Source organism: Bos javanicus, chromosome 8, assembly GCF_032452875.1.
Source record: "Bos javanicus breed banteng chromosome 8, ARS-OSU_banteng_1.0, whole genome shotgun sequence".
Lineage (NCBI taxonomy): Eukaryota > Metazoa > Chordata > Mammalia > Artiodactyla > Bovidae > Bos > Bos javanicus.
Genome location: NC_083875.1, coordinates 76,594,493 through 76,617,088, shown reverse-complemented (window position 1 = coordinate 76,617,088; position 22,596 = coordinate 76,594,493). Strand labels below are relative to the sequence as shown.

The following is a 22,596-nucleotide window of genomic DNA, read 5'->3' as shown; positions in this document are numbered from 1 at the left end:
GGGGGCCACGCGTGCCACTGCGGGCGAGTGTGCCCGCGGGGGGAGGGTGGGAGCCAGCCTGAGTGAGGGGGAGTGGGGGCTCACAGGCCTGCTGAGGATGACTGTGCCCGCGCGTGCCAGGAGAGGGAGCGTGCCACGGCGGGGGCGCGCGGGGGCCGTGGTCGGGAGGGGGTCGCGGCGCGCGGCCGCGGAGGCGCGGGGAGACAAGGAGGGAGGGGGAGGGGAGCGAGGGCGCGCGCGGCCGGGCGGGCGCCCGCGGTCACATGGGCGAGGGAAGGAGGGAGGGAGCGCGCGAGGGAGGGAGGAGGATGGGGGGGGTTAAAGCCGCCGAGCGCCGAGGAGCCGGTGCAGAGCGGGCGGCGGCGGCAGCGGAGGCAGCGGCTCCAGCCGGCGCAGCGCGGGGCTCGGCGGCGGGATCCGGCGGCGGTGCTAGCTCCGCGCTCCCTGCCTCTCTCCCTGCCGGGGGCGGTCGAAGAGCTAGGCGCGGAGCCCCGGCTGTCCGAGGGCGCGGTGAGTACCTCGCGCGGAGCGCGCGCGGCCGGACCCTCAAACATTCGGGTTGACCGACAGATCCGCGGCCCTCGTGCGCGCGGGAAGAGAGAGGGGACGTGCATGGGCCCGAGACTGGGGTGGGGGGGACAGGAAAGTTCACGGGAAACTTTGCCCGTAAACTCGGGGGCGGGGGCGCAGGAGAAACAGCCCCCCACGTCCGGGCGCGCCGGGGGTTGGGCGTGGTGGTGGGGCGGACAGTCGGCCGGCGGGAGGTGGCAGGGATCGATTGCCCTAGCACCGGGTTCTCCCTCACCTCTCAGCGTCGCGCGCAGGGTCTGGGAAAATTCCGGAGCTGGGGGGTCGTAGTGACCCCCGCGCGCCCAGAGGCGGCTTCCTTCTCCAGCAGAAATCTGGACTTGAAAGCGCCCAGGGGTGTGAACGGACGGTTGCGCGTCCGCCTGTATATGGGTGTCCATGTGAATCCGCTTGTGTGTGTGTGTGTGTGTGTGTGTGTGTGTGTGTGTGTCGGCGCGAGCCTGCCTGTGGTTTCCTCGTGAGTCCGCCTGGATGTATCTCCGTTTAGTGGGTCTCCTCCAGAATCTCTTTGTAAGTGCTCCCGTGTTGTGTGTCCGTGTGAGTCCGCCTGCGGTGTATCCCCGCCTCTTTGTGAGTCTGCCGGTGTGTGTCTTCCCCTAGTGTGGCTCTGCTGGAGCCGGCCTGGGTGTCCCTGTGCTGCTCGGAGTAGTGTAGCGCCCGGTGCGTGGGGGCTGGGCCGCGGGGAGGTCACCAGACGGACAGCTCTCCTCCTCGGCTCCGAGCCTCTCCTCTCCCGAGCCTCTCTTCCAGCGCTAGATCTCGCGCTCGTCCGCTCCCTTGGCCCCCTCCCCCCGTCAGTAGCTTCAGGCGGGCAGGACTATTTCACGCCTTGTTGAAAATTCAGGATTTTCTGTCTCTTTCCGTCTAGTCTCTCTCTTTTGAGAAGCGTCTGTGTGGCTGGCAGTGTTGTGTCTGCAACACTGGGTGTGTGTGTGCATGCCGCTGGAGAAGTGTGTCTGCAACACTATTTGCTTTGCCTGTAGTACTTGATGTAATTGTGTCCGTGTCACTGGGGGTATTCCTGTGGCTGTAATCACGGAGGAGGTGGGTGTATGAAATGCTGGGTGTGTTTGTGCATCTGTAAATGCTGTTTGTCGGGGGGTCTGAAACACTGAGTGCATTTTTGTGTGTCTAACTCTGGGTATGATTGTGTACCAATGCATATGTGGGGATGATGGAGCTTGAACAATTAGATGTTTCTATGGCTGTATAGCTAGCCAGAGCTTGGTGGGTGGAGGGGACTGTGTCTCCATAAATTCTGCATACCTGCTCCACTGCCAAAATCCACATAGATCCTCTGGGCTGGTTCTTAGGGCTCCTGGTCGGGATTGGTGACATGCAGCCCAGGTTCACAGTCCATCACGGTTAATACTCCGACTGGGACCCTGAGCCTTATGTGAAAAGTAGGAGTTTAGAGTTCACATGCAAGACTTCTAGAGGCTCTGGAATTTATAGTCAGCTTCATACTGGGACACTTAAACTCATATGGACTCACACTCAGAATTACCATTTGGACAATGGACTTCCACTCAGATTCACTTATATTCTGGTCATATCCAGTGATACATTTCAGTCCTGGAGTTTACACTCAGACTCACATTGGGACTCTAGGCTCACACTTAGATTCACATTTCTGTCCTGAGGCTCATAGGCTAATACTGAGACCTAGTGCCCATGCTGAGAACTCCCTGAGGTCCTAGGGCTCACACTGGGACTCACACTGACACCCTGGAGCTTTCTCAGATTCACACATTCTGGGGCTCACACCCAGACTTACCTGGGGAACCAGGAGTTCATTTGAGCTCAAGGACTCACATAAGACATTGGGGTTTATACATGCATGCTCACATCTTGGAGTTCACACTCAGATTCACACTAGGACACGCAAGATACTCACTTCCATCCTGGGATCACTTAGGGACCCATACTTATAAAGGGACCCCAGTGCTCATACTCAGACTCACGTGGGGAACCTTAGCTAACACTCAGAAAGCCCCGAAGACCAGGGGCTCACATGAACACTAGGACTCGTGCCTGTACTGACTTGTTTGGGAATCCTGGGGCTCACAGTTAGACTCCCATTTCAGCCCTGGGGCTTATAGTCACATGCACAGTGAGACCAGCATTCACACTCAAACCTAACCTTCCATCTTGGTGTTCACACTCAGACTGACATCCCTGGTAGTTAATTAAACTTGCTTCCATCCTGGGGCTTAGATTCAGAGTCACACTAGGGCCCCAGTGCTCACACTCAGACTGGTGCTTGCACCTTGAGGCTTTCATATTCACATGGAAACCCTGGGATTCACACTTAGAATCACACCAAGTTAGCTTTCCATTCTGGGACACTCAAACCCACATTAGGATTATGTTCACACTCCCAGGGGAACTTAGAACTCACGGTTCAACTCACTCATGCTTTCACTGGTTTATGGTATGTCTCAGGGCAGCTGGGGACGGAACAGAGACTATTACAAGATCTGTGTTCTCCAGAGGTGGGGAGTGGAAGAGATATGTGTTTGGTCACGTCCATTACTTGGGTTGTGGGCTGGTGGAGAGTGGTGGGAAACACCCAGTTAAACCTTTCTGCCTGTTCTTCCAGAGGAGACTAGGCTCTCAATCACTCTCAGGACAGCCGAGTGGCTTTTTGGTTCAGGGGTGACATGTACCCTTAGGGTTCCCTATGAACCATGTTCGTGCACATCTTTGTTCAATAGTTTTGGGTACCCCTCCTGTGATAGAGAGGGTCAGGTATGGGGAAGTAAGACTTATGTCTTCCCAAGACATCTCCCCCATCCCACTTATCCTTCAGATGGGAGCAGCGTGAAGGTTGACTTGAGGGGGATAGACATCTGGCTTCTTTGACCTCTCCTAGATGGCGAATCTCTGATTCTGGAGATGGTAGCCCCAGATCTGTGGTGAGAAGGTGGCTGGAGGAGAAGACTGGAGTAGAACGCACCCTCTTCTCTCTCCTTTTCCCTGGCTGGAACGGGGTTGGGCCACATTTTGTTATATCTCCCAGTGTCTCCTGGAATGCCTGAGTCCTTATCCTGTCTCCAGCATCTGCCTGGGGTTCTCCCCTCTGTCTCCCAAAAGAGCAGTAGCTCTGCGGGGGTGGGATGGGGTGGCAATTGGGTCAGGTTGCAATCAGTCTTAGGACTCCACCTGCCTTGAAGACACTGCTCGGGGCTTTACACTCTTCTTTTTGTGGAGGCCAGTGCACCAGCACCCCACGAAGTAGGGATCTGGCTCTCAGGCTCAGATGGCTAGGCTGTAACTGCTCCTCGTCCCAGAGCGGGACACGTGCTCTCCAGCCCCCCTATGGGGGTGGAGGGCTTGAAGGCAAGGCGCCCTGCTCTGCCCCCCCATGGTGAGTTGAAGTGTAAATGAATCGGAAACAGATGGAGCCTATTTTCTTTGAAATGCAGATGGATTGGGGGGGGGGGACCATGTGTGCCCGGTTGGGAGGGGGGGGTCCCAGAGAACTAGGAGGCTGAGAAGAGAGCTGACCCCTCCTCCAGACCCGCCAAGGGATTGGGGGTGTGTGTGGGGAATACCTCAGCTGTGTAAACTCCAGTGGCCCTGGGTGACCACACCCACCCCAGACCCTAGCTTCCTGTGGGGAGGGGCTGGGGAGGCTGTGGTCCCAGTGGGCTGAGGGCACTGAGGTCATCGCCCCTCTTTACCTCTGCAGAGGGCAAAGAGGGCCCCCAAAGCATAGAGCCATGCTAGGTTGGGGGTCACCAGAGCCAAGGAGGTGAGAGGAGGAGCTGGGCAAATGTGGGGAAGAGCTGGACCCTACAGCTGTGGGGAACCAGCTCCTCAAAGCTGGGGCTGGAACACCAGTCTATTAATAGACTAGGGTGGTGACTCCTGGGCGGTCCAAGGGCCCGTCCTGGGGTTCAGGAATGGACTGAAGCATCCTTAGTCCTGAGGGAGGTCAGAATGCCCCACTGTACACTGCCTCTACTTCTTTACAGTGCTCAGCAAGGCTGCAGAGTAACTAACTGCCTGTGAAATCTGGGACTTAGGGGCGGGGGGTCCACGAGTCTCAGCCCCCACCGACCCTGCCTCTGCTATAAACAAGGTACACAGTGGGAGGCCAGTGTTGAGTAAACAATCTTTCTCTCCAACCAGACTGAGTGGTGTTGGTGGGCAGGACCATGTCCCTAATTCCCTGGCCGGCAGGGATTAGATGCTCAAGAAATGTTGACGAATGAACACTGAGTGGGACAGACTGTGGGGAGAGGGGACTCTCCGGGGTTTGTGGCTTGAGACTGAACAGCCTCTGTGGCATAACCCTGTTTTTTGGTTTGAACCACCCCTAAGTGATTTGCAGGCAAGATTAAAGGAAGGACTTCCCTGTATTCAAGGAAGGAGTGCAAAGGATGGGCAGCTTCTTCCTTGAAAAGGTCTGTGGCAGAGGTCAGAGCTCACTTCTGTCCTCTCCCCAGCTTCAAGATTTTTCAGAAGATGGGAAAATCCTTTTCTCCCCCGTGTGGTGGTGAACATGTCCCTTGCTTTCTCTAAGTCTGGGTTTCTTGGACTCTAGCTAAAGCAGTGGACCCCAGGTCTGAGCCTTTGAGGCTGGGCTTCCCTGGTGGCTCAGCTGGTAAAGAATCTGCCTGCAATGCAGGAGAAGTGGGTTTGATCCCTGAGTTGGGACGATCCCCTGGAGAAGGGAACGGCTACCCAACTCCAGTATTCTGGCCTGGAAAATTCCATGGACGTTATAGTCCTTGGGGTCACAAAGAGTCGGACACGACTGAGCAACTTTTACTTCACTTCTGAGGTTTAGCTGCTGTGGGCACCATAGACTGTCTGTATTGGTTATTAATGTCTGTCTGAGAACACAGAGTTCAGATCCTAAAAATACCCTGTGCAGCCAGAGCCTCAGAGGTGCTGGGGTAGCAGTGGCTGCATCTTGATGGGTTAGGCACAGAGGCAGGAGAGAGAGAGAGAATGCGGAGAAACTGAGGCAGGCAGCATGGGCCGGGAGTTGCACAGGAGACAGAGCCTTCCTTTGTAGGGAACAAAGGTTTCTAAAAGAGTGGTGCCAGTTAGTCACATGATGGCAACATTTAGGGTAATCTGTTATCTTGCACCACCAAGAATTTCCTTCTCAGAGAGCTTGGAGATACAACTGATAACAGACATAAAAATCAAGTAGTCAGTGGTAACCATTTCAAGTCCAGCTTCAGAATGTTCCAAAATGGTGTGTGACCAAGGAAAATGTCTTCCCCAGGTAGCCTTTTCTGAGCCGCTGCCTCTATCCCTTCTCCTAGAGCTCTTCCTTGCAGCCCAAGTGCCAGTGAGTTTCTTCCACACCCTGTGCTATACGTCCCCACCTCACTTCTGACCCCCAGGCCTCTGTGGAGCCCCTCTCCCCCAGGAGAAGGGGACTCACAGTGGTCCCCGAAAGGTAAGATGAGCCCAGCCTCTGAGGACAGATGTCATGTGACCTTGGCCCATGAGCTGACCTTTCTGGGCCCCTCCGTGAAATCGTGGGATGGGGGCTGGGCCCTGGCCCAGGCCCTGAGAGAACGCGGTTTTGGCACCCATCCAGGTCCCTGACGTCAATGACTCTCCAAATAATGGAATCAATATTGGGGGGGTGGGGTGGGCAAGCGTGAACCAGGCCCCAGCGATTAGAAACAGATCAGCACAAACCCGCAGCTGACTCTGATAGAGCTGCCTTGGAGAGCTAGGGTGGGGGGCCTGGGAGGAGGTGGACTTGAGGGGGCTCAGGAATGGAGGCAGGCACTGGGTGTCCAAAGCGTGGGAGTACACAAGTGGGCAGAGACTCTGGCGCTGCTGGGGTGGGAATGATGAGGTTGGGGGGGCTGTCCTGGTCCCTTCCTTCTTTGAGCCTGTGGGGTTCTGAGACTGAGGTAACTTGGTGAATGGAGACTTCTTTCAGCCAGTCAGTGATCAAGAGTTCATCTCTCTGCATCCCAGACCTGGGCCCCTCGGCCATATTAGGGCTCAGAGGTTATACCAGGGGAACAGAGGAGCTGGGGGAGGGTTCTGAGTGAGATCTAAACGGCATGACCTTTTTTTTAGAGGCATGGGGCATTAATCCAACATAGAGAAATGGGTATTCCCCTTCAGATTGGGAGTCTGGCCTCCTTGCCCAGCTCATGTCTCTCAGCCCTCTATAAGGCAGCAGGTGAGGATGGAGGGGGCCCTGGGGTCTATAGGGGGCTGGCCTGGAGGCAGCTGACAAAAAAAACAGGAAGAAGGGCTGGGGGGAGTGGCTGTAATTATAGGGCATTTATTATTAATCAGATGAAACTGCTAGAAGCAGCTGGTGTAATGTGTGTAGTTATACAGACTCTGCATGCCCCCAACACAGGCACACTCGAATGCATACTCACCTACACATTCACTTATACATGAGTCCTGTTTTGCTTTCAGAGTTTTCTTTTCCTCAAGGTTGGATGACTCTCTATTAGTCTGCCTGTGTATGTCAGTGTGTACCTGTCTGCTTTTTCATGTCAGCCTGTATCCTCCTCTCCCTCTGTTGTCTCCTTTCCCCACCATCTCTGTCATCGCTCAGCCCCGTGTGTCTGTCTTCCTGTCTGTCTCCGTCTCTGTGGGCCTGTCGGTGTGTCTGTATCTCTTACCACCAGTCTGCTTGTCCCTAACACCTTGTTTGAGTTTCCAGCCATCTCTCCCTGGTTGGTGGTACCTCTGCCTCTCCAGGCAGAGTCAGATGACATGGAATTCCTTTCTCATGCGTATGTGTTTAGGCACCTTATCGTGCCTTTGGCAGACGCAGCTGGGACCTGTTGTGGTGGGAAATGGAGCAGTTGGACCCTGAGAATCTTCCAAGGTCTTGTAGAAGTCGAGGGCTCTGTTCAAGTAACTGGAGTCCTAGAAGCAACAATGACTTTCAGAATAGCTTTCTTCAGCACCAGTCATGTGACATTGGGCAAGGAAAGGTGCTTTTGTTCTCTGAGCCTCAGTTTTCTCATCTGCAAAATGGGACCAGGATTGCCTTCAAAGGTTGTTTTGGTGATACGGTGCAAAACTGTATGTTAGGTCTTTATCATTGTGTTTGGCTTATCAAGGGCCCTGAGCAAGTGTTAGCTGCTCCCGTTATTATTGGGAAAGGCACTGTGCTGGCAGGGGAGAGATCTGCAGAGGCAAGTAGAAGGGCACTAGTAGAAGGGCTCCAGAATGAGATTTGCACTCAAATCTCTGCTTTGAGATTTGAGTTGATCGGCTGTGTGATCTTGGGCAAGTTAACCTCCCGGAATCTGTTTTTTCAGCTGTCAAATGGGAATAATAATAGAACCTACCTCATGGAGAAGTCATGAAGATTAAATGAGATCATGTATATAAAGTGCCTAACACAGTTCTGGCACATAACAGATGCTCAATAAATCATAGTGGTGATGAGGAGAAGACAGTATGATGGTGTGTGTTTCTGCCTGCTGGGGGCCATGTGTCCCTGTGTGAGTGTGCATGGGAGGATGTGTGTGACATGGAGGTACTTGTGTCTGTGAACCGGTTGTGTGGGGATTTCAGATGGTCTGTGGGTCTGCATCTATGTGTGGTGTCAGGCCGCTGGTTTCTGGCCTCTCCTTGTCCCTGCGGTTCAGAACCTAAAGTCTGCAAAGGGTGCTTCAGGGAGTCTGGACCACTCCCAGCTCTTTCTCCTCTGGACACTGACCTGCTGCCTGCCTCAGTCTCCCCTTCTCACAGTGGGGCTGTGAGCGTGAAATGAGCTCTGAGTTTGACTAAGGTCTGCGGCTCCTCTGTGGCCTCTGATTTGTGCCCTTTGCCCTTCTAGAACCCAGCCTTGTCACATCATCCCGCCCCCTTGGTTTCAGAAGTCTCCGGAAGAGCCTGGTCTGGAGGAAGAGGAGGACATTGATGTGCTCGGTGTGCAGCGGTTGGTGAAGAGGTATGTGCTGGGGGCCTGGGGGAGGCAGGTCAGTTTCAGGGCATCTGGCAGGTGCCATGGGGGCCGTAGGTCTGGGGATGTGAGTGAAGGAGGGTCTGAGATCCCTTCCTGTTCTTCCCCCCTCCTTCCTCCTGAGGCTTTTCATGCCCCCATGACAGGCCTATAAAGGGGAGGAGACTTACCCACCCTCACACAGGCAAGGGCAAAGCCAGGTCAGAAAACTGAGTTCTGCACTGCTGAGACTGAATCCCGGATATGGGAGCATGTTTCTGTCTCATTGTCAGGCTTCTTCTCTGCCCAAAGCATCTTTCTGGTTTAATTGGTGGGGAGCCGCTGAGCTTGGAGGAGATGGGATGGAGGGTCAGAAAGTCCAAAATCTTCTGAGGCCAGCCTTGGGGGTTGGGCCTGACTCTCCCTGCCTTTCATTCAGGCCAGGCAAGGCCCCTGGATTGGCAGCCCCAGGGTGGGGGTGCTCAAGAAATTGAGGCACTGGAGCGGAACGGAAGGGCCTATTGTCGAAAACCCGCCAGAGGCCCACAAAGGCCGGCAGGGCTTTTCATCTCAGCTCCCAAACAGACTGGCCATTTTCCCGGCCTGGAAGTGGGGTGGGGGTGGGGGGGCTGACCCTTCAGAACTAGCAGTGGGGTGTTGTTGAGGGTGGGGTCCAAGCCGAGTGTATCCCAGGCTGACAACATCATGGCCATAAAAGGGACTTAAAATGGAGCTGGGGTTCTGAAGAGTAGAAAAGGGACTTTAGAAGGCTGGAGAGGGTTATGCTTCAGTCTCCCGGTTCCCAGAGGACCTGAAGACTTGGAGTGGGGTGTCTATCAGAAGTTCAGATTGGCACAACAGTGAGGGGAACATCTGGGAGGAGCTTGGTGGCCGGTTGGGAAACTGAGCTGTTGAGCTGTGCTAATCACCCCCGACACACTGGGGACACCTTAGGGAGCCGGAACTGGGGTCGGAGCACAGAAGGCTAGCGGTCAGGCAAGAGAATGGGCTCCATGGAGCAGGAGGGACTGAGGCCAGACAGCAGGAAGGACTTTCTGCCAATGAACAGTAGCTCAGATGCCCTGACCCTGTCCCTGGGGATCCCTGAGGAGCACAGAGAGCAGGGGAGCTGGAGAACACCCCTGGGGGGGGAAAGGCTGAGGCGGCTTCTGTGGGGGCAGAGGAGGAGGCTGTGAAGGAGGACTTGGCAGTTCTGTCCACCCTCCCCCAGCAGCACCTTCAGCACCGCTTTAAAAACAGCTTTTTAATTTAACAAAGTGGATGAAAAACTGTTTTTGGAAATAAAAGATATCTGCTGTCTCCCAGGCTAGCACTCAGCCCTTGCAGAGAACCTCTCTCTCGGTTTCTCCTTGCTGTTGGTGGCTCCTTTCCTCTCTCTGCGTCTGTCTCTCTCTCTTTTTTGTTTGTTTCTGCTCTGCAGCCCCCCAGCTTCCCCTTGGCCTCCCATCACCGTCCCCCACCCTCCCATTCAGCCTCTGCGGGAGTGTCATCCTCAGCCTCTTATTTCCGTGTCTGCATCTCCTTCTGTCTCTCTGCTCCCAGTCTCTCTGTTCCGGGCTTGTCTCTCTCTCTTCTGATTCGTCTCTGTCTCCCAGCCTGTCTCAATCTCTGTCTCCCTTCCCCCGCTCCTTTCTCCCCCAACCCCTGCTCTAAATGGGTCTATTTAAAACACCCGACGCTGCCAAGTCAGAAAAGCGTCTCCTGATAAAGCGCATTAGGCGGAGGGAGGGAGGAGGGGGAGGGAGGCGGCGGGCGGATGGATTGATCCGAGCCCGTAACCCCATTAATCAGGCATCGTGGATCCCCCTCCCTCCCCCAGCTTCGGCCCCTTCAGAGCTAAAAGCCCCTTAAATATTTATCACCCCTCCCCCATGGGGGCGATGGGAGAGCTGTGTGGCCGTCGGTGTGAGCATCCCCAGCCTCCTGGTCTCCCCCCACCATCCCGTGGGGGGGGTGTGTGTGTGTGTGTATACACACGTGTGCATGTGCTTCTGTGTGCATGCATGGGTGTGCACACACCTGACAAGCCCAGGGCCCAACTGCCATCTTGTCCTCCCCAAACCACTGGAGTGGGCTGTTCCCTGAGCAGCCTCTGGGGACCTTAGGTGTCTGGCCTGGCTTCTGCCCCTCCTGAAGGGTTGGGCATACAGAGTAGGGGGACCCTGGGGTCCACTGGGGGTCCTCGTGCCCCTCAAAGTGCAGGACTGGAGGACTGGCTGGCATTGAACTGTCATCCTCAGGAGGGAGGGAGGTGAGCTGTGGTTCAATGTCCAGATTCCCCCAAATTTCCAACGCAGGTCACTCGGAGAGTTGGGGACTCCAGCTTCTAAGAGTGCACAAGGTCCCTAGGAAGGCTAGTGGAAGTTCCCTCTTTCTCCTCAGAGGGCAGAAGTAGACCTGGGGTGGAATGGGGGCTTTCCCTGACCTCAGACAGGCAGGAAGACACACTGGACCGGGAGGGGGCTCCCCGTCCCCCCTAGAGACTAGACTCTCTGGGGGTGATGTGGGACGGAGAGCCCTTCGCAGCAGAGGTCAGCCCTGAGTGAGACCGGCCGGGGTTGGTCCCAGTTGGCCTGAGAAGACTCGGCCCGGGCGGGGGAGGGGAGGCCGCGGCAGCCCCCAGGGGTGAGGAGGGGCGGGGGTGGCGGTGGGCCGGAGCCGGGAGGGTCCCTTCCCCCTCCCCTCCCCCTGCCTCGAGTGCCACATCTCCTCCTGACTCAGACAATTAGATTCAAAGGATGACCTCACTGCCTGCCGTCCCTCACTCGCTCCCTCCGCTCGCTCGGCTCGCTCGCCCGCCGCGCGCTCCTTCCTCCCCGCCTCCCGGCCCGCTAGCCGCCCAGCTCGCTCGCAACGGCTCGGCCCCCCGCCCGCCGGGACGCTCGGGGGTGGGGGGGACACGCCTGCTCCCCGGGCCGCCCGGGCCCCAGCCCCGAACCCCCGGGGGGCCCGATGCCCGCGGGCGGACGGGCGGACCCACGGAGCGCCGGAGGCACCGACGGGGCGCCTGCGCGGGGACCCAGGTCAGTGGCCGCGCGGCCGCGGGGCCGGAGAACTTGTCACCCCCGCCCGCGCCGCCCGCCAGCCCGCCCCGGCGCTTCCCGCTCCTTTCTCGGCCCCCGCCCCCCGCGGCTGCTCGGCGCTCCCCCTGCCAAGCTGTCTCTCTCTCCTCTTCTTTTTCTCTCCCCCCAGCAGCCCCCCTCTGCCTCTGCAGCCGGTGGGAGGGACTGGGACTTCCTGAGGTCCCAGGGATGGGGCCGGGGCCCACTGGCTGCAGCCGGACCAGGCCTCCAGCAAGAGGAGGGGGTCTGGCCGTGTCCATTGGCCTGGGGGAGGGGACCACCACCGGGGTGGGAAGGGGGCTACTGAGAGAGAGGCCCCGGTTGTGGGGGTGACGTCCAGGCAGAGGGATGAGCTCCCAATATCTTTCTTTTCCTGCATCCTGTGGGCCTCTTGCTTGGCTTCGTTGGTCCCCACCTCTGAGCTAAATAACTTCGGTCCCTGCGGCCAGGTCTCCTTTGGCCCCCACAGCCTGTGTTCTTTGGAGCCTTGTCACCTAGTTTCCCTTAACCCGGCTGCCTGAATTCTTTTGTCACTTTCCTTAAGTCCCTGTCACCTGGCTTCCTGGGCTTTGCCTTGCTTGGTTTCCTTAGGCTCTGCCACCCGGTGTTCCCTCCCAGGCCTGGTCCGTGGGGCCCAAGCAGGCTCTCTTTAGGATGGGGCATCAGGGCTCACACTACACCTGGAGCAGCAAGTGGTGAGGACGTCAACAGCACTGATGATTGTTCCCGGGTTGGGGCCTGGCCAGCCCAGCCTGGATTCCTTTCTGCCTGGACAGCGACACAGCCTCTTCTCTTGTGATGGGGGGCGGGGCTGCAGGGTCCAAGGACGCTTTAGGATTCTTGTCCTGGTGGTTTGTTAAGGCAGCGCTGGCTTGGCCAGGGCTGTCCCCATTTCTCTTTGGGTCTGACAGTGATGACAGGGCCTTGGCAGGGGCTGGGGCTTGAGGTCAAGGTCTCATCTCCTTCCCCTTCCCCCACTTCCTGCAGCCAGGCCTGACATTCAGGTGCCCTGTAGACAGCTATAAGCACAGAGAGGTTTCCGAGAGGCCTGGGCTCACACAGCAGGTAGCTAGGCTGGAGAAGAAGTGGTGAGGAGGAGAGGCGGGAGGGTCCTGGGGAGCAGGCTGGCTTCTGGGGCTTGCTGGCTCCTGCTGCTACCAGTGCCACCATCTCTTCGCCTGGGGGCTTCCTCACCACTCTACTCTGGCCAGGATCTCTCCTCATTCCTGAATGCTGGTGAAAGGGTGAGCAGAGAAAGGTGCCAAGTAGGGAATGGTGTTCTGCTTTCTCGATTTTTAGAAACTTTCCCTTTCTGTGTTAGGCCACCCTGAGCTTTATCTTCCCTTCCCCTAAGCACGGGCCTGGCAACCCAAGGTCCCAGCAGGGAGTGACTATTCTGGGTGTGTATGTGTGTGTTTCTCACTGCCGGGTGTAGAGGTGTGAGGGCTGAGGGTGAAGGGGGTGGGGTCTTTGGTCTCGGAGTTTCTGGAGGTGCTACGGTATGTGTGCAAGGGTGACTGTTCTGAGTGTGTGCTGGTATCCATATGTGAGGCCAGAACTGTTTTGATTGAGCATATGTGTGAGAGTCTGTGTGTGTGACTGTGACTGTGATTCTTGTGTGCAACGCACACCACTGTGTGCGAGGATGTGGTAGTGGGTGTCCACGTGGGAGGCCGTGATAAGTGGCGGTAATGGGAGAATACGATGCCAGTGTCTGCGAGAGGGGTGCCTGGGTGTGTCTGTGAAGTTCTAGCTGTGTGGTGGAGATGGGGGGCTTTGGGGAGCTCTACGATGGTAGCGAGAGCCTGAGTGTGCATTCTGTCTTGGGGTGAAGCGAGCACCGGGTGTTGTCTGCCCCTGGGTCGCGGGTGTGTGTGTGTGTGTGAGCGTGTGTGTGTGTGAGCATGTGTGCGCGCATACTCATGCCTGTGTTTACCCATCAGGAACAGATTGCTCTGGCTTCCCCACTGTGCGGAGGGGAGGAAGGGGGAGGAAGGATGGCTTGCTTTTGCCCAGCAGACCAGAAGCTTCCTCAGAAGTAGTGTGTGCAGTGTGCATGCGTGGAGGGGGGTTGAGGAGAACAGCACACGTGGACAGTCGAAGTTTCTGTTCCCCCCACTCAACTCAGACTCTGTCCGAAAGACCATCTTCAGTTCTTTTTGTTACACATTGACGCTTCACGCGCACTGCCCACCCCGCCTTGTGTGTGTGTGTGTGTGTGTGTGTGTGTGTGCATGCGCATGCACCCACATACACACAACGTTGCAAGCGTCAACCTCTGTGTATGTATTCGAGGTTGTGTCTGCACCGTAGTGGTGATGGGGCCCTGTGTGGGGGGTAGTGGGAGAGGCTGAGGCAAAGAGGTCTTTGTCCCAGCCCCCAAGCCTGGAGAGCGATTCTGTCCATCCTTCTGTCTCCACAGAGGGCTCTGCAGCCTCCTTCTGCCTCATCTGCTGTGAGTCTGCTGCAAGCCCCCTCCCCTGTCAGCTGAGGGAAGTCTTGGTCAGCCCCGTTGACCTGCCCATCCCCCGCCTTCCATGGAGGCCTTCCAGCTGTCTATAACCTCCTGCAGCGTCTGTTCCTCCATGAGGAGCTGCCTGGCTCCCCCTAGACCTAACCAGACTGGTGTGTGGCCCTCTTCTGCATGGAGAGATCCTCCTGATTCTCCTAGAAGCCAGGAGGGACTCTGGACTGGGGCTAGGGGGAGGGGGGTTAGCGCTTGCATCTTGGATGCTGTGAAGCTGTCCAGAGCCCATGTGCCCACGGGGAGGATATGAACTTCTCTGCCCCTTCCTGCTCCCCATTGGAGAGGCAGAGGGTTGGGTCAGATGACTTTTCAGGGAGCAAGCCTGGACCTTTCTAGAGGACTGCTCTTGTCCAGGCCTGCATACATGAGTGTGGACGAGCCAGCACCCAGGTCACCGGGCAGCACACAGGGCTCGCCTGGGGCTCCACGTGTGGGCCTCGCTGGTGTGATTTGGATGGGTATCTCTCTTGGACGCCTCCCAGTGGCCCATCCAGACCCGGTACGGGAAGCGCGCAATACGCCAGCACACATGTGCAGCAGGGCACGCACATGCTGATCTCAGGGTCCCCACGGTGCAAGAGGTTGGGGGGTGGGGGGCGTGAGCACTCAAGAGTCCAAGCCGCTGCCAAAATCCATTGGAATCTTGTCCCCCCCCCAGGCCCCCGTCTCCGGCTGTGGAGGTCACAATAGCAGGTGCGGATACCGCCCCCCCAATTCATTCATGTTGGGCTGCCTCCTTTTCCACAACCTCAGCCAGAGACTGGAGCTGGGGGACTGCTCCCACCCCCCGCCTCCCTCCTGGCCCCCTCCCACTGGTGCTCAGCTTCATCCTGCCCCCCTTCTATGAGGGAGGAGTGGCGCTACGTTTGGGCAGTGTCCTTCCCCCAGAGCATGGGGGGCTTGCCCCTGGAGTGTGTGGGAATGGGGTGGCATCGGAAGAGGAGATAAGGCTTGAACCCAGGCACAGCTTCTGGGTCCTGTGCCCCTTAAGGTGGGTGGGGGGCCGCTGAGAGGAGGGCCGGGTCTGGATTCAAAGAGAAAGAAAGAGACCAGAGACTCAGAGACAGGGAGAGACGCCATGGGGAGTGGGAGCCTGCCCCATGGCCAGCCAGCCCCAGCCCAGGAGCTGGCCCCTGACCTGGGCCCGCCCCCTCCCCCATGGGGGGCCTGCCGGGCCAGCTGCCAGGGGCCAGGCCTCCCTCCTTGGCCTCCCCCCCACCCCCGGCCTCTGGACTCCTCCGGCCTCTGCCCCCACCCTCACCGCCCACGCTGTCCAGGCTGCCTAGGCCTGGTGGGATCTGGGGGCCTTCTGGCCTCAGCCCCTCCTCCCGCTCCTGGAGCTTCCCGCCCGCCCAGACTGTCTCTCCTGGGCTCCCCGTCGGCCAGCCGGGGCCGAGCCTCCCTGCCCACCATGCCCTTGTCCCTATCTCTGCCCCTGCTCTGTCCCTCGTTTTCTCTCTCCGTCCCCAAGAGTAGGTGCCTCTCTTCCTCCCTTCACCCTAATTTCTCTGCAGGTCTGAGGCCTGTAGAGTTTCCCAGGCCTTTGAATCAGTGGGTTCTTTTGTCCCAGGTTCTTGCCTCATTCCCAGGATGTGTCCCCTAGGGCAACTGCAGGGCGAAGAGACGGGGATGAGGCCCCAAGAGAGAGTGCCTTTCCCCTTTCCTGGAGGATTCCAGAGCCTGGGGTTGCTGAAGGGGACTGGAAGCCATGGAGATATCCCCATGGCCCCCGCTGTAGGCCAGATGCTCTCCATCAGAGAAACACTCCTGACCTCACCCCAGCCCCAGGCCAGTGACCTTCACTGGGTCTCAGTTTCTCAAAGGCACCACGTAGGCCCTCGCTGTTCATTCATTTTCCAGGCCAGACGGAGCCCACCTGACCCACACCAACCAACACCCTGAAGCCTAAAGCTCTGAACACACTATTGCACATCAGCACACACTCAGTCAGAGCTGGGCTCCAGGCATTGGTGCTCAGAACTCCCACCCTCACCCTGTATGTGGCAGGGATTCCTCAGGGTTGGGTTGATTAACTTAACCTGCCCTCTTTCTGCAGGATGAATAGGGGCTTTCTCAAATTCACACTTCCCTTTCTCAGGTTTTGCCTTCGGCTGGCCAGGGGGTGAGGGTCGGGGCTCAGGGTACCTGGAACCTTGCTGGGACCGGTGAGAGGGGTCTTGGGCCCTGGATCCTAAGCCAGAAACTTGGTAGTTGAGATCCCTGATCCGGAGCCTGTCACTCTGTCAGTGTAGTGGCTGGAGACTGTCAGCCTCCATGGTGTCAACATTTCTGCAGGCCGGTGTTAACTCTGCGTGACTGTCCATCTTACTGAGTCTGTCAGCCTCCCTGTATCACTGTGGATGTCACCGTCATTGTCAGCCTGAGTGAGTGGCAGTCTCGTTGCATCTTTGATACCAAGGTTACTGTCACTGTGACTATGTCAGTGTCAACAGGTGTCGTCCCCCTGTTTGTTGGCGTCACTGGATGTGACTGTCACTCAGTGCATCGTTATCACTGTAGTGACTGTCTGTACCCGTGGGCATTGTCAGCTGTGCACCTGTGTCATTTTAGTGAATGTTGTTATTACTGTGTAGTGGTGTCCTTGTGTCGTCATGGGACATGATGGTAAGTTGGGGGCCAGGATGGTCTCTTGATGAGTCACCTGTGTGTGTGTATGTGGCGACACTGGGCTTCTGTGTTGGGAGAGGTGCTGGGCTTCTGCTCACAAGGGGTTTGGGCTGCTGGGCACTTGGTAGTGGGGTGCCTTCTGCTCTCTCCTCACTGCTGGGTCTGGGGCTGGAGGCCAGGCTGGCCCTCTGGAAGGGTCTATGGAGCCTGGGCCAGTTCACATAGCCCTCATCTGGGGCTTTACAGCATTTATGCTCTAGATCTATCCCAGAGCCGTGGGTGTGGACTTGGAAAATTCCTGGGAAAGATGCTCTTTGCCCTGGGATGGGTGACCTGAGGTGAGCTAGGGCAGGGCAGAGGTGTAGCCTGGATGTCTCTGGCCTCAGCTTCCCTACCTGGGAATGGGTCCAGCTGGGACTCGGAGGGAAGAGGGAAGTCAAAGTGGCCTGGGACTTCCTGGGCCTGTAGGTGGGGTGGGGTTTCCAGCCACTCTTATCCCCTAGGGGCTAGGCTCTTGGCTTTATGGACAGAAGCCCCCCAGCCCCCTGGAAGCCCTGCTTTTGTCTCAGATCCACCAGTATGGCCGCACTGACAGCATCCTCCCCTTACACTGCCGGAGCTGAGTCGGCTTAGAGAGATGCTGTCAGTGGGCACAGAGACCCTGCTTGTGTCTTGTTTCTGTCGCTCTCTCCAGGTCATGTCTCTCCCGCTGCCCTTGGATCTCTGCTAGTATCGTGTGCTCCCTGTGTTTTGCTGTGTCTCTTCTTCCATTTCTCCCTGTGTTGGTCTTTTCTTGTCCCTCAGGGATTCGGCTCACAGCTTTCCCTCTCTGTTCCCCTCTCCCTGGGTGTCTCCCTTTTCCGGGTGCCCCCAACCGTGCAGCATCTGCTTGGTACCCCATCCCCCTGTCTCTGCAGCTCTCTCAGCAGCACCCGGCTCCCATGGCTGCAGCCTCTTTGGCCCAGGGCCCGGCCCTTACAGTAACTCATCGGGCTGATGGAGGCGACTTTGATGAAGAAGCCACCCCTCCCCCTGTGGGGACCCGCATGTGTGTGTGTGTGTGTTTGCTTGTATGCATTACACTCGTGCCAGGCCTTCTCCTCACCCACCACGCCCCTCCCAGCTGGGACCAGGAAGGAGCTGGAAGAAGAGGACCACCCTGTCTCTCTACTCCCATCCTGTCATCTAACCTTTGTCCCCTGTCTGCCCATCTGCCTCCCAGGCCCTGAGTCCTCTCCCATGTGCTGGGCAGCAGGTTGGCCCTGAGGTAGAGTTTCTTGCTGGCTGTGAGGAGAAAAGTGGATGGTGGAGATGTTAGGGGAGGGTCTGAGGGCTCCCTGCAAGGGTTGAAGGCGGAGGGAAGTTGTGGGGAGCGGGGGGAACCAGGTGGGCTTCCAGCCTCTTATCTGATTCTCACACCAGCTCTGAATTTAGAGCTGGCTCATCCTGGGTTCCTTTCTTGGCCCCACCACTTGCTGACTGTGTCCTTGGCCATTGTCTTAACCTCCTAAGCCTGAGGAGTAGCTGGAGAGGGGGGAGTGGCTGAGGGTCAGGAGCCAGGCCAAGTGGTAGCAAAGGCCTCAGGAGTTGCAGATGTGGGAGGGGTTGCCGAGGCCAGTCGGGGCCTAGAGAGGCGAGCCATGCCAGGGAGGGGCAGCCGGGGCTCCAGCAGCCACGGCTAGAGGAGCACCAGGTGCAGCGGGGAAGACTGGCCTGGGCGGGGGCAAGGGCAGCCGTGGGCAGGCAGGAGCCCTTCCCCAAAGGAGCCCCCAGAAGTCAGATTCTCTCCACTCCCCCACCCCCACACCGCTCCAGGCTGACACCCGCACTGCTCTAGCCCTCTCTGCAGTGTCTCTGGCTGTTTCTCTGGCAGCGTTTCTGACGGTGTCTCTGGCAGTGTGTCCGACTGTGTGTCTGAGTGTCCCTGGCAGTGTTCTGAGTGCTGTGGATACTTCCTGACTGAGCATCTGGCTGCGTCTCTGGCCCTCTCTCCGGCTGTTTTTCTGGGTGTATGCCTGTTTGCGTCTATCAGTTTCTCTGGTATTTCTCTGCTTGTGTGTCAGGCAGTTTCTCTGGCAGGGTTTCTGACAGTGTCCCTGGCCTGTGTCGCTGATGGCTGCTTCTCTGACTGGGCTTCTTGCTCTTTCTCTGATATATCTGCCTGCATCTGGCTGAGTGTGGTACGGTGTTTCTGGTGGGTCCTTTGATTGTGTGTTGGCTGTTCTCTGGCCATGTCCCTGGCTGGTTATCTGGTTGATCTACCTGTTTCTCTGGCTTGTGCCCCACACAGTCTCTCCAGCCTGTGTGTAGGCTCGCTCTTTGGGGCTCTGTCTCTTGTTGGGGGCAGAGTCTTTGCTGTGTGTCTGACTGTACCTCTGGTAGTGGCCCTGGTTGAGTGTCTGGGAGTGGTCTGTCTCTGGATCTCTGCTTCTGTCTTGTTGACAGAACTTTGTCTCTCTTCAAGACTGGAGTGAGAGAGATTTGGAACCTCTTGGGCAGGAGATGGTTGTTTCCCTCTCCTTAGGTGTAGGTGTGTGCTGGGGTGGAGCAGTGTGAGGGCAGCTGGACCCATCCTAGAAGCAGGACAACACACTGAGGGGCCACTGGATCCATCCTGGCTTCCGGAAACACGTCCTGACTGTGCTGTGTGTACCCATGTGGGAGTGTGCAGACACATGTACATCTGCTGGACTGGGGCTCTCAGGCTCCTGGGCTGGAGGGCGATAGGCTGGGGTCCCTGACTGGGACGTATATCTGAAAATCCTTCATCTTTCTCATGGTCACTGGTGTCCACTAAAGCAGAAACCACATCTGACCGGCTCACAACGTACCACTGCCCTGATACCCTGCTGCTCTGAACTTCCCAGAGCCCTGCCGGGCAAGGCTCACCTGGGGGTGGGGGGGGGGCAGGTAGGGGTAACATGGTAGGGCAGATCCCAGAGTCTCCCCAGGAGCATGGCAGGGGCCTTCCGTTCAAGGCAGCTTGGAGATGTATAGACCTCCAGTCAAGTTAAAGCATTACCCTTTCAGTTTGCAGTGTTTATAGCTAATTAGCTAACCTCACCAGTAAAGTTATTTTTTTTCTAGAAAAATGGCCCTAGCATTACCAGTGTTCTATAACTCATCTGCGGTTGACTACATCCTGCAGCCAGCTTCCTTATCGAACAACAAACCACTGTAGGTTGCCTTCTACCATCTCAGCAAACCTTTGCCTACAGATGCCAATAAGGTTATTTTCTGTTACTTGAAGAGGGTCCTGAGCTCCATTAAGAAGGGCGCTTGGGGTCAAGGTGCCCTGGCCCTAGGCCTGGGATTTCCCAGTCTTCCCTGAGAATGGGGTGGCGGTGGGGGGCTCCCCAGGCAGCTGCTGCCTGGGCTGATGCTACCCCTTTCCCCGCCGTCCACTTTTTTCCCAGCAGATGGCTGCTCCTGTCCCGTGGGCCTGCTGTGCCGTGCTCGCTGCTGCTGCTGCCGTGGTCTACGCCCAGAGACACAGTCCGCAGGGTGAGTGCTGGGCGGGTGGGGGGCGAGGGGCGCTCCAGAGCTGAGCAGGACCCTCTCTGGCATAACTGTATGCACCCACTCAAGAGCCACATACTGCCATGTGCTGGCATCATCACACATGAACATGAGTTGTGTGACTCTGATACACGGGGTGACCCACTGACATTGTCCCAAAAGCACAACCCCCCAGTCACTGCTGGGTGGTTTCATGCTGATGGCATCTCTGGCTGAAGATTGTCCGATCCTCTTCCCACTAGGATACAGGGTACAGGTGGCTTAGATGGTAAAGAATCTGCCTCCCATGCAGGAGACCCGGGTTTGATCCCTGGGTCAGGAAGAGCCCCTGGAGAAAGGCATGGAAACCCATTCTGGTATTCTTACTTGGAGAATTCCATGGACGAGAGGAGCCTGGTGGGCTACAGTTCGTAGGGTCGCAAAGAGCTGGACACAACTGAGGAACTACATTGAGGGCAGCCAGGGGCAGGACCCTGTACAGTATCCGGTGAAGTGGGGTCCCTTCAGGTTTATGGGGGGTGCAGTGGGAGGCACTGGGAGAGACAGTGGGTAAGAATGCCCCTCGCTTATCCTAGAAGGAATACAGGGACAGGGATGGAGGCCCCAGAACACGCTGAGGGGATGGGCAGGATAAGTGGGAGAAGGCTCGCCCACCAGTGAGCTGGGATGGCTGGAGGGGCGGGGGGTGCCCAGGCGGGGCCATTGGTCGCCTCCTCCCCTTCCTGGACCACTTGTCCAGTGCAAGGTGTGTCCTCCTCACAGGAACACAAACACGCAGAGCAGAGACGGGGGCACCCCTGCTGGGAAGGGTGACCACGTGACCCCTAGCCCGTCTGCATTTGAGGCAGCACTTCAGGTGGCCACATTAGCCCAAGTTCTGACCTCAAAACTCCTCGAATGAGGCTCCAAGTGTAGGGAGCTCCCCCCTTAGTTGTGTCCTGCCCCCTACCTCAGCTGGCCCAGGTGGAAGCAGAGAAGGCGGGGCCCAGGCACATAGCAAGCCCGGATGACTGAGCTCCATGACCCTCAAGGCTGTGGGTTCACAGAGTTCAGTAGGTCAAGGCTCCCATGGCCTCTTCCTTGTGAACCCAATGCTGAGGCCCAGAGAGATCCTGGCCTACCTCAGGGCTGCTCCCCATTGGTTAGGGACTGAAGGGACCACCAGGCCAGCCCATCGAGCCCCACCTGCAGTCGGCATGCCAGGGGCTCCTGTATTGACCTGACCAGCCCAGGCCTGCTGGTGGCCTCTCCCAGTGGCCTGGCCCCTGCCCTGTGGGGGACGTAGGCTGCATCTTTGGGTGTGAGACTGTCCTTGTGCACTGGACTGTGTTCTTGTGTGGGTGAGGCTGTGTCCCTGTTTGAGTGCATTTCTCTGTGGTTATATCCTTGTGGGCTGTGCCCTGTGTCCTGTGTCCAACGTGGCCAGTATGTGACTGTGGCCTGTGAGCAGTTGTGTCCTTGTGGCTGAGACTTTCCACCATGCATGACTGTCTCTCTTTGTGTCTGCTTTCTGTGTTTGTGTCTCTGTGTGTGAGACCACGTGTCTGTGTGTAACTGTGCCTCTCGCTGACAGTGCCATTCCTCTACACGTATGTCATCATCACGTCTCTGCATGGGACGGTGTCCCAGTGTGGCCTTGACCTGTGGATGGTTGTCCTGTGTGTGTGTGCTCTTCTCATGGTGACGGTCCTCATCCTATATGTGTGGTGATGTGAAGTTGCTTAGGACACCCTGGGGGGGACCGTTTCCGGCATGTGGTCCCCATGTGAGCCTGTGTGCACAGGTGTGAGGGAGCCGTCGGCTCTGTCCCTGTGCGTTCCCTGTGTCCATGACCTCATCCTGTCTCTGTCTCTTATCCTGGCTTCTAACAACCTTTTCACAGCTGATTCCTTCGGAGCATTTGTCACTGCGTCAGGGCCAAGAACCCCATCCTCCCCCTGCGGCTTGATTTAATTTCTGAAATGGACAGCACATCAGTAGGGGCACCCATGGGGCGGGGGGTGGGGGTAGCTGTCCAGAGACAAAGGGTTGAATCACGGCCATCTTTGGAGCTGTGGCGTGGCCATGTGTATCGCTGCTGTTGTGTCATTGTAGCAGTTGTGACGGCGTGAGGGTCGCCTCACGTTTTCCCCTGCCTCTGCCCTGTGGCCTGTGGTGGTCACCTGTCATTGCGTTGTCGTGTCTTTCCTCCTGCCCTGCCCTTCCATGGTTGGTTTGTCATTGTTGTCAGCTTGTGTGTTTCCATTTCCTTTGTGAGGCAGACAGGGTTGCCGCGTTCTGTGTTACCCCGCTGCCATCACATCTGTTGTGCCGTCGGTGGGTGTCCTTCTCTTGCTGCTGTTCCTGCC

General features: G+C 57.4%; 1 protein-coding gene across 6 annotated transcripts in view; it reads left to right on the top strand.

Moving 5' to 3' along the window:
• Positions 1-319: 319 nt before the first annotated feature.
• The window catches only part of CNTFR (ciliary neurotrophic factor receptor), a 37,884-nt gene continuing 15,607 nt past the window's right edge, over positions 320-22,596 (top strand). The window contains exons 1-3 of one of the 6 annotated variants that reach the window (XM_061425986.1): positions 320-510; positions 8,387-8,500; positions 20,149-20,233. In XM_061425986.1, the coding sequence (XP_061281970.1) occupies positions 20,149-20,233 (85 nt within the window). In that variant the 5' untranslated portion in view covers positions 320-510; positions 8,387-8,500. Of the gene's footprint in view, positions 511-8,386; positions 8,501-11,436; positions 11,536-20,145; positions 20,234-22,596 lie in introns of those variants that run through there. The other 5 variants (XM_061425987.1, XM_061425989.1, XM_061425988.1 and 2 more) reach the window with 5 other exon arrangements.